The 16785-nt window shown below is 47.1% G+C and overlaps 1 protein-coding gene across 3 annotated transcripts in view; it reads left to right on the forward strand.

The window, feature by feature from the left end:
• Nucleotides 1-16530, forward strand: part of dgkq (diacylglycerol kinase theta) — a 30214-nt gene extending 13684 nt beyond the window's left edge. The window contains exons 5-24 of one of the 3 annotated variants that reach the window (XM_076291598.1): nucleotides 101-226; nucleotides 1291-1444; nucleotides 2406-2480; nucleotides 2669-2769; nucleotides 4709-4926; nucleotides 6339-6423; nucleotides 6760-6814; nucleotides 7147-7208; nucleotides 7674-7824; nucleotides 8620-8637; nucleotides 9754-9792; nucleotides 10700-10815; nucleotides 11248-11399; nucleotides 11728-11876; nucleotides 13310-13488; nucleotides 13953-14053; nucleotides 14566-14712; nucleotides 15345-15456; nucleotides 16081-16233; nucleotides 16398-16530. In XM_076291598.1, coding sequence (XP_076147713.1) covers nucleotides 101-226; nucleotides 1291-1444; nucleotides 2406-2480; nucleotides 2669-2769; nucleotides 4709-4926; nucleotides 6339-6423; nucleotides 6760-6814; nucleotides 7147-7208; nucleotides 7674-7824; nucleotides 8620-8637; nucleotides 9754-9792; nucleotides 10700-10815; nucleotides 11248-11399; nucleotides 11728-11876; nucleotides 13310-13488; nucleotides 13953-14053; nucleotides 14566-14712; nucleotides 15345-15456; nucleotides 16081-16233; nucleotides 16398-16502 — 2298 coding nt within the window. In that variant the 3' untranslated portion in view covers nucleotides 16503-16530. The other 2 variants (XM_076291599.1, XM_076291600.1) reach the window with 2 other exon arrangements.
• Nucleotides 16531-16785: the final 255 nt, after the last annotated feature.

Genomic DNA, 16785 nt, shown 5'->3' on the forward strand with positions numbered 1-16785 from the left:
GTGTGTACTTTGTTATGTATACTTTGTTGTGTATACTTTGTTGTGTGTACTTTGTTGTGTATACTTTGTTGTGTATACTTTGTTGTGTTTCTGATGTCAGGATACGCACCACCACCACTGGCGGGAGGGTAACATGGCGTCAGGGTCTCGCTGTGAGGTGTGCAGGCGCACCTGCGGCTCTTCCGATGTGCTGTCCGGCATGCGGTGTGAGTGGTGCGGCATCACGGTAGGTCCATTCCAAAGCTAATGAGCTAACTCCCTTCTCTTCCTCTCTGAAGTGACACTTTGTATATTCTGAAAGGAAAAAGACCAAAGCTGTCAAGTTGGATATGCCAAGAAAGATGCATGTATGTTATTTGCTGAAACGTTTTAAATGTCCGCTGTTGGCTACTGTTAAGGTCCAGACCATGTCAAAGTATGAGTGAATTAGCTGCATTGGAACCTTCAGGTGCCGGTTCTGCTGAAGGAAACCCATGGCTCTGTTGTTTCATTCTAAAAATCATATGTGTAATTTAACAACTTACAAAAAAACATGAAAATCTAGTGTCTTGCATTTCTTACTACCAGACAGTCCCAGTCGGTATTGCAACAGCGCGAGCCAAGCTGTGTGCTAAGAGCAAACCACGAAACCGTGCACTTGGCTGTCAGAACCAGTGCCATCGCATTGACGCTCATTGAACCTCCAGAAGTATTGTTCATGGTTGAAGCCAAGCCGGTCCTGTCTTGTCGTTACATGCAGTAAACTCATGTTTTATTCATCTTTGCGAGTCATAGAGCTGTGCTCCCTTCCGCATGAGTGAGTCCATCCAGACGGGGGGGTCCCACTCCCCCCAGTGCTCCTCAGTTAAGCCCACCACATGGCACCTCGCCCAGCCTGTCCATATATGCCCAATACCCATCTCCTGACCCATCTCCTGACCCATTCAGCATTAGTAGAAGGATAATATCCTAAGACTTAATGCAGACTTTATTGTCCCCGGTTGTGAGCGTATGACTGTGTTAATGAATGGATTTTCCCAGTAGTGAGACCATCAATAAGGCACAAGGCAGAAGGAGCTAAATGGTTTAGTTGCGAGAGTGCCAAGTGAAACTGCTTGCTGACTGTGAGGTTTTTGAACTCGAAGAGGCTTAGTGCAACAGAGCAGACCTTTTGGAACATGCTGTTTGTCTTTTTAGTGATATGTCCTTGGTCGAGTTATCCTGATGGATCGCAGTGCGTCTAACCTTGGTCGCAGCAGGACCACGGCGTTGCTAATCCGGGCCCTCTCTGCGTCTGCTTTTCTTCTGCAGGCTCATGCGTCCTGTTACGTAACCGTGCGGCTCGAGTGTGGCATGGGACGGCTCCACAACATGATCCTTCAACCGGGATGCGTGCGCATCTGCTCGAGGAACTTCAGCAAGATGCACCTCTTCCGCATCTCGGAGAACTCCCAGTGTGAGCTGGGTAAGCCTGCTGAGGAGAGGAGGGGCCTGGCTACGCAGTACTGACTGAGAGAACAGAGGGATGAAGAAGGGTCAAGTAGAGAGGAGAGGAAAGGACAAAAAAAAGAGAGAGAGAGACAGAGATGGGGATATGACGGATAAAGAAGGGTCCAAAAGAGAGAGAGAGAGAGAGAGAGAGAGATGGAGAAATACTGTAGGCTGGGTGAACCCAGCCTGATCTGCCGGCGGTCTGGTGAAAGCCAGACTAGAAATAATGGATGAAGAAGGGTCAAGAGAGAGAGACACAGAGAGAGAAATGAGGGATGAAGAAGGGTCTAGAAATGGAGAGGAAAGGACAAGAGAAGCAGTGACAGAAGAAAGAAGAGAGCGAGAGAGAGACAGAGAAACGGACTGATGGAGATTAAGTTCAGATCTAAGATGCTTTATGTATTACTGCGGCTATTCAGCAAAGGGCATTTGTGGGAGCAGAGCACCAGTCATGATCAATAATGAAGACTCGCTGGTGAGAATGCCACTAAGCCACAGATTAACTTTCTGCGTGACCCCTGGCCTGTTTGGTGAAGGTCTCATCTCTTCTCCTGTCCTCCAGCTGAAGCTTGTAGCTGATGGAAAATCCTCAGAGTGAAATTGGAACAATGTCGATCACAGTATAGAGGGGCAAGGTTATGAGGCAGTTTGTTTTTATATTAAGACTTGAGGGTTTAATTAGTCAGTGGCTGTTCGTTGATCGCATTTGTAGAGACGGGTGAGCACATCCAAAATATGTTGTAAGAGGTGCCAGACAAAACGTTTCAGAGAGAGAAGGAGATGGTCTGCACACACTGTATGGGCTCCAAGAGATACTTTATTTATTTTTAAACGGCAAAGTTTCGATCTCAACAGATCTTCATCAGGCAAATAAGAACTGAATGTTCATTGATCGGAGTCGTTACAAGAGCTTTTATGTGGTGCTCTCTTCTCAGATAACCTGGACGATGTTGACTCTCCGACTCCCGTGGCAGCTAAAGACAACCAATCCTCCACGCCCACTGACACAGGTCACTATAACTGCTGACACGTTTACCCTGCGTAACGGAAAATACTGCCTAGCTTAGACTTCTATGCAAACATGCTTACGTGTGGCTTAAGTGGCTTACACAGAAGGTGTGCATGCCCACACACCACTGGCATGTTGTCTACGGAAATAACTTTTCTTTTTTTTTTTTTTTTTTTTTTTCTTTTGTAGGGAAGCAGACGCTGAAAGTGTTTGATGGCGATGACGCAGTGAAGCGCAACCAGTTCCGCCTGGTGTCCATTCCACGAATTACCAGGAATGAGGAAGTTGTGGTGAGAGCTTTTGCCAATTGCATAGCATATTTGGCAGCCACCAGGAGAAATTACTCACAGCATGCAGACACCATGCATTCTTGAATTTCCCCTGGGGATCAATAAAGTATCTATCTATCTATCTATCTATCTATCTATCATCTATCATCTATCATCTATCATCTATCATCTATCTATCTATCTATCATCTATCATCTATCATCTATCATCTATCATCTATCATCTATCATCTATCATCTATCATCTATCATCTATCATCTATCATCTATCATCTATCATCTATCAATCTATCTATCTATCTATCTATCTATCTATCTATCTATCATTCATTCATTCATTCATTCATCAATCATAATATTTCCCAAACACGTCTGGGTTTGTTTCACCATGTGCAACAGCAATGTGGGTTACCTCAGATACAACCCCAAAACAGAAAAAGTTGGGACGTTGTGTAAAATGTGAATAAAAACAGAGTGTAATAATTTGCAAATCTCTTAAACTCATATTTACTTGCAAAAAGGACACAGACCGCATATCAAATGTTGAAAATGACAAATTTGACTATTTAATTTAAATATATGTTCATTTTGAATTTGATACCAGCAACATGTTTCAAAAAAAGTTGGGACAGGGATAACAAAATGCTGGAAAAGGTGTGTATTGTGTAATGATAAAGAAAACAAAAGGAGGAATGTTTCACAACTAATTAGGGTAACTGGCAACATGATTGGGTATGAAAAAGAGTATCCCAGAGAGGCAGGGTCTCTTAGAAGTAAAGATGTAGGGGTATTCATCACTCTGTAAACCTGTGTACACAAATGATGAAACAATGTCATTTTAATGCTTCTTAAGATGAAATTGTGAAGTATTTGGGGGGTTCATCATCTACAGGACATAATATTATTTAAACATTCAGAGAATCCACAGAAATCTTTGCAAACAAGGGAAGGAGCTGAAAAACACATTGGATGGTCGTGGTCTTTTGGACCTCAGATGGCACTGCATCAACACCAGACCTGTTTCCACACCTGTCATTGTATGGGCTCAGGACAACCTCTGATAACCATTGTCTATGTGCACAGTTTGATACTCAATTCAAAAATGCAGCAAAATTTTAACAACCAAAATTGTATTGACACGATACAGAAAATACCACCCTCTTATCTTGGCCTGAGCTTGTTTAAAATGGACTGAGGTAACATGGAAAAAGGTCCTCTGGGTAGACCAATCAAAATGTGCCATTATTTCTGGAAATCATTGAAAAACATGACTAAGAATACCCCATGTTCAGCAACTGAAATCGTGTATTGGGGAGTAATGGGACAACATTTAATTCTCAAAACTAGCAAATAGTCTCCTCAGTTCCTAAACATTTACAGAATTTTATTAAATGAAGAGGTGAAGCAGTACAGTGGTAAACATGCTCCCGTCCCAACTTTTTTTTAAACATGTTGCTGGCATCAAATTCAAAATGAACATATATTTTCCATGAAATAGTCAAAATTTCAAATTTTCAACATTAGATATGTACAGTATATGTATATAGAGTCCTTTTTGCTGCTAAATATGGGTTTATGAGACTTGTATATTATCACATTTAGTTTTTATTTGCATTTTGCACAACGTCCCAACTTTTTCTGTTTTGGGGTTGTAGAAGGGGCCGTGAGAATGAGCTATACTCAGTCAAGTAATTAAACTAGCCCAAAGTACTGGCAGAGCACTGGTTTTAGTTTTCTGCCAAACACATCCCCTGTTGTATTCTAGACCTCGTCTGTTTAAAAAGCTTGGATTAAACTTCCACAACCATGAAACGGAGGAGGAGGAGGATGAGGAGGAGGTGGAGGCGGGGGGAGGAGGAGGTGGAGGAGGAGGAGGAGGAGGGGGGGGAGGGAGGGGAGACGCGAGTGGACTTAACAGGCCGCTGTGTTTGTGTGCGCAGGAGGCCGCATTGAGGGCCTTCTACTTGCCGGACGAGCCCCAGGACTACGAGCTGCAGGTGCACGGCCAGCAGCCAGCACTTCTCTCTGACGACATCATCAACCGCAACGGCACCCCCGACGACAAGTCCACCTTCAAGGACTACACGCCAGACTCCTGGTTGCTCCGGGCCAAACCGCGCGACTCTGACGTCCTGAAGATCTACGCCGGCTGGCTCAAGTATGTGGTAGTGAATGGGAGTGGGAGGGGGAGGGGGGGGGGGGGTGGGCGCCGAGCGAATGGCATTAATTATGCTCCACCGCCAGCGTTTGTGTGGTCAGCGCGAGCTTGGGGTTGTTTAAATGCACATGCTGTTCTCTAAACGTGTTTAATAAAGCTGAAGATGAAGGACACGTTCAATCCAAACACAGAATGTGAAATAGATCCTCACCACTGTAAAGTACAAGTGCCTTGAATATGTGTTTTCTTCCATTTGGAGATAAAGGCAGCGCTCCACTTTGCTGTCCTTCAGGTTGGGTGGCTGCTCTGTGGGGGCCAGGAGGATTGGAACCGCTTTAAATGGCCACTTCTGGTTTCTTCAAACAAAGTGTAACTTTTCCAAGCGTCGTGGCCCAACAGAGAGAGAGATTACCGCCTGCTGTAGCGCCTCAGCTGGTCCCCATGTTTACAGTCCCTGCCACTGGCTTCCTGGGCTAGTGTATAAAAGCTGTCAAACACGCACTTGGCCTGATTGATGCCATGATTGCGGTTGTGGGCCTCGTTGCCAAGGAGATGTAGTCACATTGCCTTGCTGGCTTACCAGGGGGATTGTAGTGCCAGGGCAACGGCGCAGAGAGTGCGGATGGGAAGAATGCTGGCGTTCTGATGCCGAATTAATCCCCGTCGTCCACTTTACCACCTCCAGTGAAACTCACAGAGCATTGATGGATTGCGTATGAAAGAAATAACTCCAATTATAGAGTGGTTGGGAGGTTTTGTCGCAGCAGTAAAAACACTAGGCTACCTACATGTGTACCACTGCGTCATGTTTTTTTTTTATTCCGAGGGTTTATGTTTAGCTTGAAGTCATGACGTTATGACATAAGAGTTTCTGCTGAGATTTTATGAGTCACTTTGAATTACACCACACTCTCTTGGAAAGGCGCATATACAAGCCCAAGAGGCAAAGAATGACCTCTTTCTCTGCCTTCATAGCAACTAGACAGGGGGGACCAGTTAAATCAAGTGACTTGGCCCACGTTGGGCTACCAGTTAATGACCTAATGCACCATTAATAGCCTCACATAATAACACTCCAAAAGTGAAATAACAACTTTCTTCTCTTGGTGGTCCAGCCCCTGGGAGGTTTGGAGGTATTCCTAATGCAATAATGTCCTGTAACATGTGAGGCCATTTGGTCCAGGAGCATTGAACAGCTCAAGAAACGACACTCTGAAAGGTCACACTCAGACCTCTGAAAGAACAGGAGAGGAAATGAGGCCGCTGTGTGTGCATTCATGGTTTCTGCTAACTCCGTTCTTATTTTAGTCTTTCGAGTCCATGAAAAAATTGAAGGAACACCGCTTCTTAACAGAGCTTCTTATGTTTTTCTGTTTTTTTGTTTATTTTTCCGTTTTGTTTTGTTTTTGCAGACTCGGCTACGTCTCCATCACAGTTGGCCATGAGAGCACAGTAGACCAGATCATTAAGGAAGTCTTAACCCAGCTGGGCAAGAAGGTACAGTACAGGACAGCCACTGCCTGACCACTCCAGCGGCACTGCTGCACAGGGGATTGGGTTATGCTGTACAACGCAGCCCCTGTGAGCGTGAACGCTGCTGCAGTCGCTTGTAACATTTCAATGACGTGAGGGCAACATGGCTGGCTTAATCGTAGGTGCTGTAAAAACAGATATGGTCTGTGGAGAGGTGGTCTGTTTGTCACGCTCTTGGTTTCACTATGACTCTGTGTGTGTGTGTGCCTGTCTCCGTGTGTGTGTGTGTGTGTGTGTCTGTGTGTCTGTGTGTGTGTGTGTGTGTCTGTGTGTGTGTGTGGGTGTGTTTTGTTACTCAAGGATGAAAATCATGAGAACTTCAACCTTGTGGAGGTGTTTATGAGCAGCAAACAAGGTAATAGAAACTGGCCTCTGGACGTCTATACTGTATACACAAATCCAGTATATGTATGTATATCTGTATGTATGGATGTACAGTATGTATGAATGTATACATGTAAAGACATTTGTAACAATTGCTAAATGGTATTTTCCCACAATTCTAATGGTACTGTTGAAGATGTTGATCAAATATAGTGAATTATCAGGGTCCATGCTCACAGACTCACCCACATTTAGTTGCCATGATGTTACAGTTGGTTTAGTCGTGAGGCTTACGCCATGTTACTCTGAATATGTATTTGTGGTTTGTGATATGAGCTCACTGGCTGGCCTCCTCCTCCGCAGTTCAAAGGCAGGTTCTGACTGGTCTGGAGCTTCTGCTGGGCAAACTGCAGGAGATAAGGAAGGTATGAGCTACCCCCCTACACACACACACCCACACTGAGAAATCCCTGCTGATGATTATCTGTGTGTGTGTGTGTGTGTGTGTGTGTGTGTGTGTGTGTGTGTGTGTGTGTGTGTGTGTGTGTGTGTGTGTGTGTGTGTGTGTGTGTGTGTGTGTGTGTGTGTGTGTGTGTGTGTGTGTGTGTGTGTGTGTGTGTGTGTGTGTGTGTGTGTGTCTGTGTCTGTGTCTGTGTCTGTGTCTGTGTCTGTGTCTGTGTGTGTGTGTGTGTGTGTAAGTGTGTGTGTGTGTGTGTGGTTAAAAGAGAAGTAGGTGAAAGAAAAACCACAGCTGGTGTGAATCTTACAGCTGTGCACTTACATAAGCATTGTGTTTGTAGTATTGCAGTGTGTAAACCAATATGTTTGTGTGTGTGTGTGTGTGCATGCACCTATGCTTTCTCTTTGACATGCCCGTCTTCCCACTACAGGTCTCCCTGCGGCAGATGAACCAGACGCGGTTCTACATCGAGGAGAACCGGAACCGAGTGGTCCAGGTGAACCTGCTCCTGGGGGGACTGCCCGCACAGCTGTCCAAAGAGGAGTACGCAGAGCTTTTGCACAGACACCTGGAGATCAAGAGTGAGTGCGCCAGCCCGCTTAGCTGACTGGACACATCTAGTTCTGAGCTGACCACGTGACTGAAGGCAGTGTGTTGCCGAGCCGGGGAGTGGTGTGTTTTATTGGTTGACGTCTGGTTAGTTTCCCAGCAGTCCTGTCACAGGGTTACTAGACGGGTTGCAGGGCAACGGCTATAATGTTGATGGCAGGACCATGGAAAGAACTTTTAAACTTTTTTTTTCTTTTTCTTTTTTTTTTTTTTGTGTGAGCGTGAGGAGGGGTGGGGTGGGGTGGGGTGGGGTGTGTAGGTGGCGGAAGAATTTCTGAGATTACCATTAGGCTTTGTCCTGAGGATTCAGTGAAAGCCGATCTACATTGTATCAAGCTGTTGAGGCAAAACACGGCCAAACCGCGACCAAATTTGAACCTCACCAAAACAGACGAGGACAAATTGTTATGTCTGGCTAAGCCGGAATACTGTGGCTTACTGAAGTTTGTTTTACTGTATACTATTTGTTTACTTAAGTTTGTGACCACATAAGCACAATCAGCACATCCATAAATAGGCCTGTAGTCCGATTTAAATGGCCAATTGTATTATGCTATGATGTGCTTTAGAGATTAGGCTCACTGAATAACGACAAGCTCATAGGAGTTTCTAGGAGTGGAGACTCTTTGGGTCCTGTTTATGTGCAGTAAGCAGTAGAACTGCACTTAGTCAGAGTCACTGGCGCAAGCCTATAATGTTCTCTCTCTCTCTCTCTCTCTATCTATCACTCTTTTTTCTCTCATCCTCTCTCTCTCCCAATATACCAGGTGGAAAGAAGGATGGAGGTATGTTTGGCAAATTTCTTGTTGGGTTCAGCTAAGTTGGCTGTTTGGTAGACCAGGAAGAGTAGGATGTTGGGGACTGGCTCAATTAACCCGGTGAAGGTCCTTAAGGGGATGGCGGCTGCTCCAGCCTGGTTAAGAACCAGCCTGGTTTCTGGGTGTGTGGGGGTTGAGGGGTTGTTGTGTGTGAGTGAGTGGGGTGGTGTGCTGATTTTTAACATATGATGTATTGGGATTTTTCTGCATGAATATGTATGTTTGTATGGTGTGTGACTGTATCAGGTACGTCATGACTTCATGGTTTGAGGAATGGGTGTTGAACCTCTCTCCCTCTCTCTCTCTCTCTCTCTCTCTCTGTCTCTCTCTGTCTCTCTCTCTTCTCTCTCTCTCTCTCTCTCTCTCTCTGCTCTCTCGCTCTCTCTCTCTTTCTCTCTCTCTCTTTCTCTCTCTCTCTTCTCTCTCTTTCTCTCTTATTCTCTCTCTCTCTCCCCACATGCGCTTTACTGGGTAACTGTAAAAGCCCAGGTGTTGGAACCTTTTTGAAAGTGCTTCCTCGTGGTGCTAGCTGTACTTTCCACAGCACTACTTGTAATATGAGGGCAGGGTTGAGCTTTTTCATATGCTTGTGTCCTTTCACTGCACTTCCCATGATTAATCTCTGCAGACCCAGTCCACGCGGCGCTGTGGCCCACTGAGGCTGTTATTGCTCAGCTGCTAGTGTTTGTTTGTGCCCTGTGCCTGTGCACTAAAGGATATGCAAGGCAGCACAGGCTGTAATGGATGTCTAAGGTCATCAGATTTAATCTGTGCCTCTCCCTCTCCTGCTCCTCCTTTCCCTCTCTCTCTTTCTCTCTCTCTCTCTCACTGTGTCCTACCTTTTAAATGCACTCATCTATCTAAATTTTCCCTGTCTCATGTTTCTCCTCTCTCTCTCTCTCTCTCCCTCTCTTTCTCTCTCTCTTGGCCCTGTTCTGCTGCTGTGTTTAACTTTCCTCTCTTACTTCTCCTCTTCTCCTCTGTTCTCCTCTGTTCCCCCTCTCCCCCACATCATTATCCTCCTCTCTTTTCCCCTCAATCATATTCATATCTCTCTCTCTCTCTCTCTCTCTCTTTCCACAGATCACTTGGTCACCATCACTCACGTTTACAGCACACAAGGTGAGAGTTTGTCGTCATAGTGACGATCTAAGCTAATGACCCCCCCCCCTCCTCCACACACACACACACACACACACACACACACACACACACACACACACACACACACACACACACACACACACACACACACACACACACCTAGTGTTTGCTGATGACTTAAGGGATGCCTCATTTCCACCATCCCAACCACCCGCCCTCCCACTAATCAAGCTTGGCCACGCGTGCAGCCGGCATCATTAGGCCCCGTGCCCACTCATCAACAACCAGAGCGTGGCAGCGATTGCCCTCCCTGACACCAGGCCCACACTTTTTTTTTTGGAGGGGGGGGGGGGGGGGCACCCTGGTACCGCGCGGACGACACCATGAGGGCACCCTCCGCACCCTTTGCCCTCGTCCTCTCTGTCCCCTCTGCCTATACATGCGGTCAGGCCCCTGCCCAGCATCCTTTAAATGAGCTCCTTGTTGACGAGACAATGGCCCCGCTGTGGGCAGCAGCAGTGTCCGGTCTCCAGCGGCCAACCCCTGTGCTCTTGCCGGCATGATGCCACGCGTTGTTCAGTAGCCTATCAGCAGCCTGCTGTGCCACCCAGCTCTCACCACACCACACCAATTCTTGCCATATTGGTGACTTCAAAAGGGCAGAGATTTACCCCAAAATAGAAAATGCCTTAAACTTTGACTACACTTAACCTGTTGGGCTTTCCTTTTTTCCATAATCAAGTTGATGGTCTTTAAGAGACCTTAAGTTGACCTCATTCCCTAGAATTACACTAAGCTACTATCTTAACTGCATTAGTTAACTCATGATCATGTGACCTTTCCCCAGTTGAACAGTCATATCTCTCTCTCTCCCTCCCTCCCTCTCTCTCTCCCTCCCTCCCTCCCTCTCCTCCTCTGCCACCAGGCGCTGTGGCTCTTCAAATCTCCTGTTTCTCCGAGGCCGAGAGGATCTTCATGCTGGCCAAAGACTCCTCTATCGATGGCAAGCAGCTCACCTCGCTGGTCATCCCGCAAATCATGGTGAGGGTCCTCGAGCCGAGATTAACGTCGGTGGCGGCGCCGCCATGACAACCCAGTACTGCTGCCTGACTAACTCCACCTTTCTCCTTGGTGGAGAGGCTGAAGCTTGGTGTGGCTGGAGACTCTTTTATTCATTTTGCTCACGTGCCACTTATCAAGCCCAATGTGTTCTCAGCAGCTGTGACGCTGTCTGCCTCTTGGCTTTGCCGCTGATGGCATGTGAACAGCCCGCTAGCGCCCACTAGTGGCTATCTCATGTCATCGATGCTTTTTTTTGACGATCAAATTGAAGCCAGTGTTTTTACAAAAGCATTCATTACAGCCTGTAATTAACAGAGTGATTAATTGATCAGGCTATTCAAAGAGGACAAGATAATATGCAAGGACTGACACTGGCAGGACCACAAATAAACGTTTGTCTTTTCTCACCAGACAAGCGTGCTTCCTAAGGGTGGCTGTCCTCTGTTGGTTTATGTAAACCCTAAGAGTGGAGGACTGAAGGGTAGGGAGATACTCTACAATTTCCGGAAGATTCTGAACCCCCACCAAGTCTTTGAGCTGACCAATGGAGGACCACTAGGAGGGTAAAATTATCCTGACTGTCACCACACTCCCCTTGATTTCTGGCCAAGGCCTGCACATCTATTTCCTGTTCCAGATGTCAAATTTGAATGCATTTTAACCCATTTATTGTGTGATGATACTTAATGTGAGCGTATGTGTGTGTGTGTGTGTGTGTGTGTGTGTGTGTGTGTGTGTGTGTGTGTGTGTGTGTGTGTGTGTGTGTGTGTGTGTGTGTGTGTGTGTGTGTGTATGCGTGCGTATATGTGTGTGTGCATGCAAATGTAAATGTGTGCGCTCTACTATTAGTCTACCTAACTGGTCCCCCCTGGCTGTGTTGGTGTGTTCCAGGTTACACACGTTCAGAGAGGTGCCCCGCTTCCGTGTCCTGGTGTGTGGAGGCGACGGCACAGTGGGCTGGGTGCTGGGGGTCCTGGAGGCCATACGCCACAAGCTGGTCTGCCCTGAACCCGCCATCGGCATCATCCCCCTGGGCACGGGTGAGTGGCCCACACAGCCTCCGAGTGGAGGTCCAGAGACACAGTCCTCACTCTACTCAGCCCTCTGATCATTAGACATGTGCTAGATTAGACTAGTATGGTATTTGCTTTTTGGTTCTGGTCAACAATGTTCAGGACTTTGGAACTTATGTATTTGTTTGGCTGATGCTTTTATCAAAGCGACTTACAGTACATGTCATACATAGATCGATAGATAGATAGATAGATAGATAGATAGATAGATACACACATAGATATACACACACACACACACACACACACACACACAGACATACATTCATACAAACAATGCTTACTTACTTTATTGATCCCCAAGGGGAAATTCAAGAAAAATCATCAAGTTATGACAAGGGCCATTCTCCCCAGAACAGGGCAGAGTTAAGTGCCTTGCTCAAGTTATGACAAGGGCCATTCTCCCCAGAACAACGCTGAGTTAAGTGCCTTGCTCAAGGGCACAGTGGCGGCAGCCGGGGATTGAAACCACCCCAATTGGATCTTACACTTGCCAGATAAAAAAGTGCTCACTGCAGTGCAGATCCACAATCAGGAATCCAGACTCGGCCAGTTTACGAGCTAAAGTGCTGAAAGTGCTTGTGCATTCGGTGTTGGTGAGACAGAGCTAAAGTGCTGAAAGTGCTTGTGCATTTGGTGTTGGTAAGACAAAGCTAAAGTGCGGAAAGTGCTTGTGCATTCGGTGTTGGTGAGACAGAGCTGAACTAAACGCATACGCTATTAGGTGAACTAAAGGAATGCAACTAATGAACAATAAGTGCAGGACACACGTTCGCACAGGCAATTAAGGCCGCCCACAATCTATGTGTCGAGTGACCAGAACCAACACATGTATGTAAAGCTCGTGAAAGGGTCTGTCAAAGACGCAGTGGACGTTACGGTGCCTGTGTGTGTGACCACCCACAATGAAACAGACTTCTCCCACAGAGAGAAGAAAATGGCTGCTAACGCAAACCTACCACATGTTCTCAGCCCTGTCCATGGTGTTCGCACATCAGATATGAGGTGTTGTACCCAGCTGACAAACTCTGCTAGTGCTGATCCACACCTCTGAGCTAGGGTGCTGGTAACTCATTCTACTTCTCATAATGTAGAAGGATGTGCATGTGAATTAGAAGGATGTGCATGTGCGATTCACAGATTTGTTTGGGCATTGTTGTCGTCATGGCGCTGAATTGTTTTTCAAATTTGAATGCTGTTCTGGAATTCCAGCGTTCTGAGGGATTTTTCTGTGAAATGAACCGTATCTACTTGTCTGCTCTACCTGTGCAGTAGACTCTGTTTCTTGTAACAAACTGCAGAAATGAGACTTCCTGTGGTTACGGTGAGCGTCAACATGACTTCCTGCCTGCGTAGAATGTTGTTTTTTAAAGTTGCTGTTTCTCTCGCATCCTGTGCAGGAAATGACCTGGCCAGAGTGCTGCGCTGGGGGGCGGGCTACAGTGGCGAGGACCCCCACAGCATCCTCCTCTCATTGGACGAGGCGGAGGAAGTGGAGATGGATCGCTGGACCATTCTCCTGGACGCTCAGGAGATGACCGAGGACGGCAAAGAGAATGGCTTCCTGGAGCCGCCCAAGGTAGGGGCACCGTGAACCTTTGCACTGACCAGAGAGCTATTGACCACTGAAGGGCACAGCCCCATGGCCTAGTACAGAACTGTGTTAGGAGCTATTGACCACTGGAGGGCACAGCGCCATGGCCTAGTACAGAACTGTGTTAGGTGCAATTCAGGTCCCCCAACTGATAGGTATGGGAATTGCATTGCTTTGATATTTTCCTTATAGCCTCACATACTTTGTACCCAAAACACCTTACTATTCAATGAATGATATGAATATTCCCCATATCATTGGCTTTTGTACCATATTATCCAAGCTCTGTGTGGTACAGAGACTGTAAATCATTCTTCAAAACTCCTATAATACTCATTGGATTAGTTAGATTTCACCTCCGGTCAGCGCATGACTGGGCCTTTAGTGTGGTCAGTATTAAGCTTCTCTCTGCTGAGAGGTGTGTCACAAGCCCGCTCTTTGTCTTACAGATCGTCCACATGAATAATTACTTTGGCCTGGGCATCGACGCCGAGCTCAGTCTGGACTTCCACCATGCCCGCGAAGAGGAGCCAGGAAAGTTCAACAGCAGGCAAGTGACCCCCTTTCAACCCATTTCCCTCTGATTTCAAAATCAGAGCATTTCATTAATTATACAGTTAAAGAGGAAATTATATGTGGGCCGTGTATTTTTAAATTTCACCCACTCATACAAGTTGAAACCTGATGTTGAAAAAGAGCTAGATTATATGTTGTTCGTAACAATCTTGTTATTATCTGATATTTAGCTCAGGAATGAATATATGTGTTTATGTATGGGGTGCTACCTGTTGAATGTATGTGTTTATGTATGGGGTGCTACCTGTTGAATGTATGTGTTTATGTATGGGGTGCTCACTGTTGAATGTATGTGTTTATGTATGGGGTGCTCACTGTTGAATGTATGTGTTTATGTATGGGGTGCTCACTGTTGAATGTATGTGTTTTTATGTATGGGGTGCTCACTGTTGAATGTATGTGTTTATGTTTGGGGTGCTCACTGTTGAATGTATGTGTTTATGTATGGTGCTAACTATTGACATTCTTCCCCGGGTGCTCATCTAGGTTTCACAACAAGGGTGTGTACGTAAAGGTGGGCCTGCAAAAGCTGAGCCACACCCGCAACCTGCACAAAGACATCAAGCTGCAGGTGGACAAACAGGACGTGGAGCTGCCCAACATAGAAGGGCTCATCTTCCTCAACATCCCCAGGTACAGAACGCAAATCCAAGCGAGAGAATGAAAATCTTTGAAAACTTGATTAATGAGGTGAATAGTTATGAATCATGAAAGCATCTCTCTCACTGCTTGTGTATGTATGTATGTTTGTGCCTGTGTGTATGTGTATGTGTGTGAGTGTGTGTCTGTGTTTGTGTGTGTGTGTCTGTTTGTGTGTGTGTGTGTGTGTGTGTGTGTGTGTGTGTGTGTGTGTGTGTGTGTGTGTGTGTGTGTGTGTGTGTGTCTGTGTTTGTGTGTGTGTGTGTGTGTGTGTGTGTTTGTGTGTGTGTGTGTGTGTGTGTGTGTGTGTGTGTGTGTGTGTGTGTGTGTGTGTGTGTGTGTGTGTGTGTGTGTGTGTGTGTGTGTTTGTGTGTGTGTGTGTGTGTGTGTGTGTGTGTGTGTGTGTGTTTGTGTGTGTGTGTGTGTGTGTGTGTGTGTGTGTTTGTGTGTGTGTTTGTGTGTGTGTGTGTTTGTGTGTGTGTGTTTGTGTGTGTGTGTGTGTGTGTGTGTGTGTGTGTGTGTGTGTGTGTTTGTGTGTGTGTGTGTGTGTGTGTGTGTGTGTGTGTGTGTGTGTGTGTGTGTGTGTGTGTGTGTGTGTGTGTGTGTGTGTGTGTCCATGTCCTCAGCTGGGGCTCGGGGGCAGACCTGTGGGGCTCGGACAGCGACTCGCGCTACGGGAAAACCCGCATAGACGACGGCATGCTGGAGGTGGTGGGGGTCACTGGCGTGGTCCACATGGTGAGTGCACTTAAAGGAAACACGACCATGTTTGGGAAATGAGCTTATTTTCCGTCTACCCCAGAGTTAGATAAGCGGAGAATACACACCCTTCTCTTCTCTGTGTGTGCAGTAACCCAGTCTGACACCATTAGCCTAGCTTAGCATCATTCACTGGAAATGAGTTACACCAGTTAGCTTATAGCTCCCTTTTAGCTATAGGCTATGTATAGCCTAACTGAGAGTAACACATACTCTCTCTTTCTTTCTTTCTCTCTCTCTCTTTCTTCCTGTCCCCCTCTCCCACACACCACACCATATCTCACAAACATGCAATCTAACTGCACAGCAGGTGGGCACCCACAAGAGGTAGCTCAGCATTCTGACTAATCCTCTTAATGAGGCCACCGCTGCAGTTACAGCACAGGGAGGACCAGGGCAGCGGTGAGCTGTGCTTTTTAATAAGCCCACAAAGGTGCTCTAGGCTGATGTGTGTGTGTGTGTGTGTGTGTGTGTGTGTGTGCGTGTGTGCGTGCGTGTGTGCGTGTGTGTGTGTGCGTGTGTGTGTGTGCGCGTGTGCGTGCGTGTGTGCGTGTGCGTGCGTGTGCGCGTGTGTGCGTGCGTGTGTGTGTGTGTGTGTCTCAGGGTCAGGTACAGGGTGGACTGCGGTCAGGCATCCGGATTGCTCAGGGCGCCTACATCCGCATCACTGTGACTAAGCCCATCCCGGTGCAGGTGGACGGGGAGCCGTGGATCCAGTCTCCAGGGCAGATCATCATTTCAGCCGCTGGGCCTAAGGTCAGAACAGCTGCATGCTCAAGACAATCTCTTGCTCTCTCTCTCTCCCCCCCCCCCCCTCTCTCTCTCTCTTTCTCCCCCCTCTCTCTCTCTCGCAAAGATCATTTAAGAACCAGGAAGGAAACCAACTCTCTTGACCCCCCCACCCCGCTTCTCATTCGCAGGTGCGGATGCTACGGAAGTGCAAGAGCAAGCAGAAAAAACAGCCATCTGGCAGTCAGAAGGAGGATCGATCGGAGAGCCCCGCGCCTAGTGAAGGGGGCCACTGATGCCCCCATTGCCACCACTACATGCCCCCCCCCCCCCCCCCCCCCCCTCCACCAACCCCCCACTCCATCCCACTCTTCTCCACACCCAGCTCATCGCGGAGGGGCCGGACACCACCAGTCCAGAGCTCTTCATAACTAGGAGAAGAAGCTGATGCCCTGAAGGAGAAAGGCCAGCGTGTCCTACAGGTCGTCTGATTCTGTGGTGATCTCTGTGTGGTGGTACAGGGGGTTTTATGTTTTGTTTTTCATGTTGTAGCCTGTGCAAAAAGTGCCACTTCATGTC

Source organism: Alosa pseudoharengus, unplaced genomic scaffold (genome assembly GCF_046254945.1).
Source record: "Alosa pseudoharengus isolate Yale_2024_CS ecotype anadromous, Long Island Sound unplaced genomic scaffold, YU_APseudo_1.1 YU_APseudo_1.1_scf_19, whole genome shotgun sequence".
Taxonomy (NCBI): Eukaryota; Metazoa; Chordata; class Actinopteri; order Clupeiformes; family Clupeidae; genus Alosa; species Alosa pseudoharengus.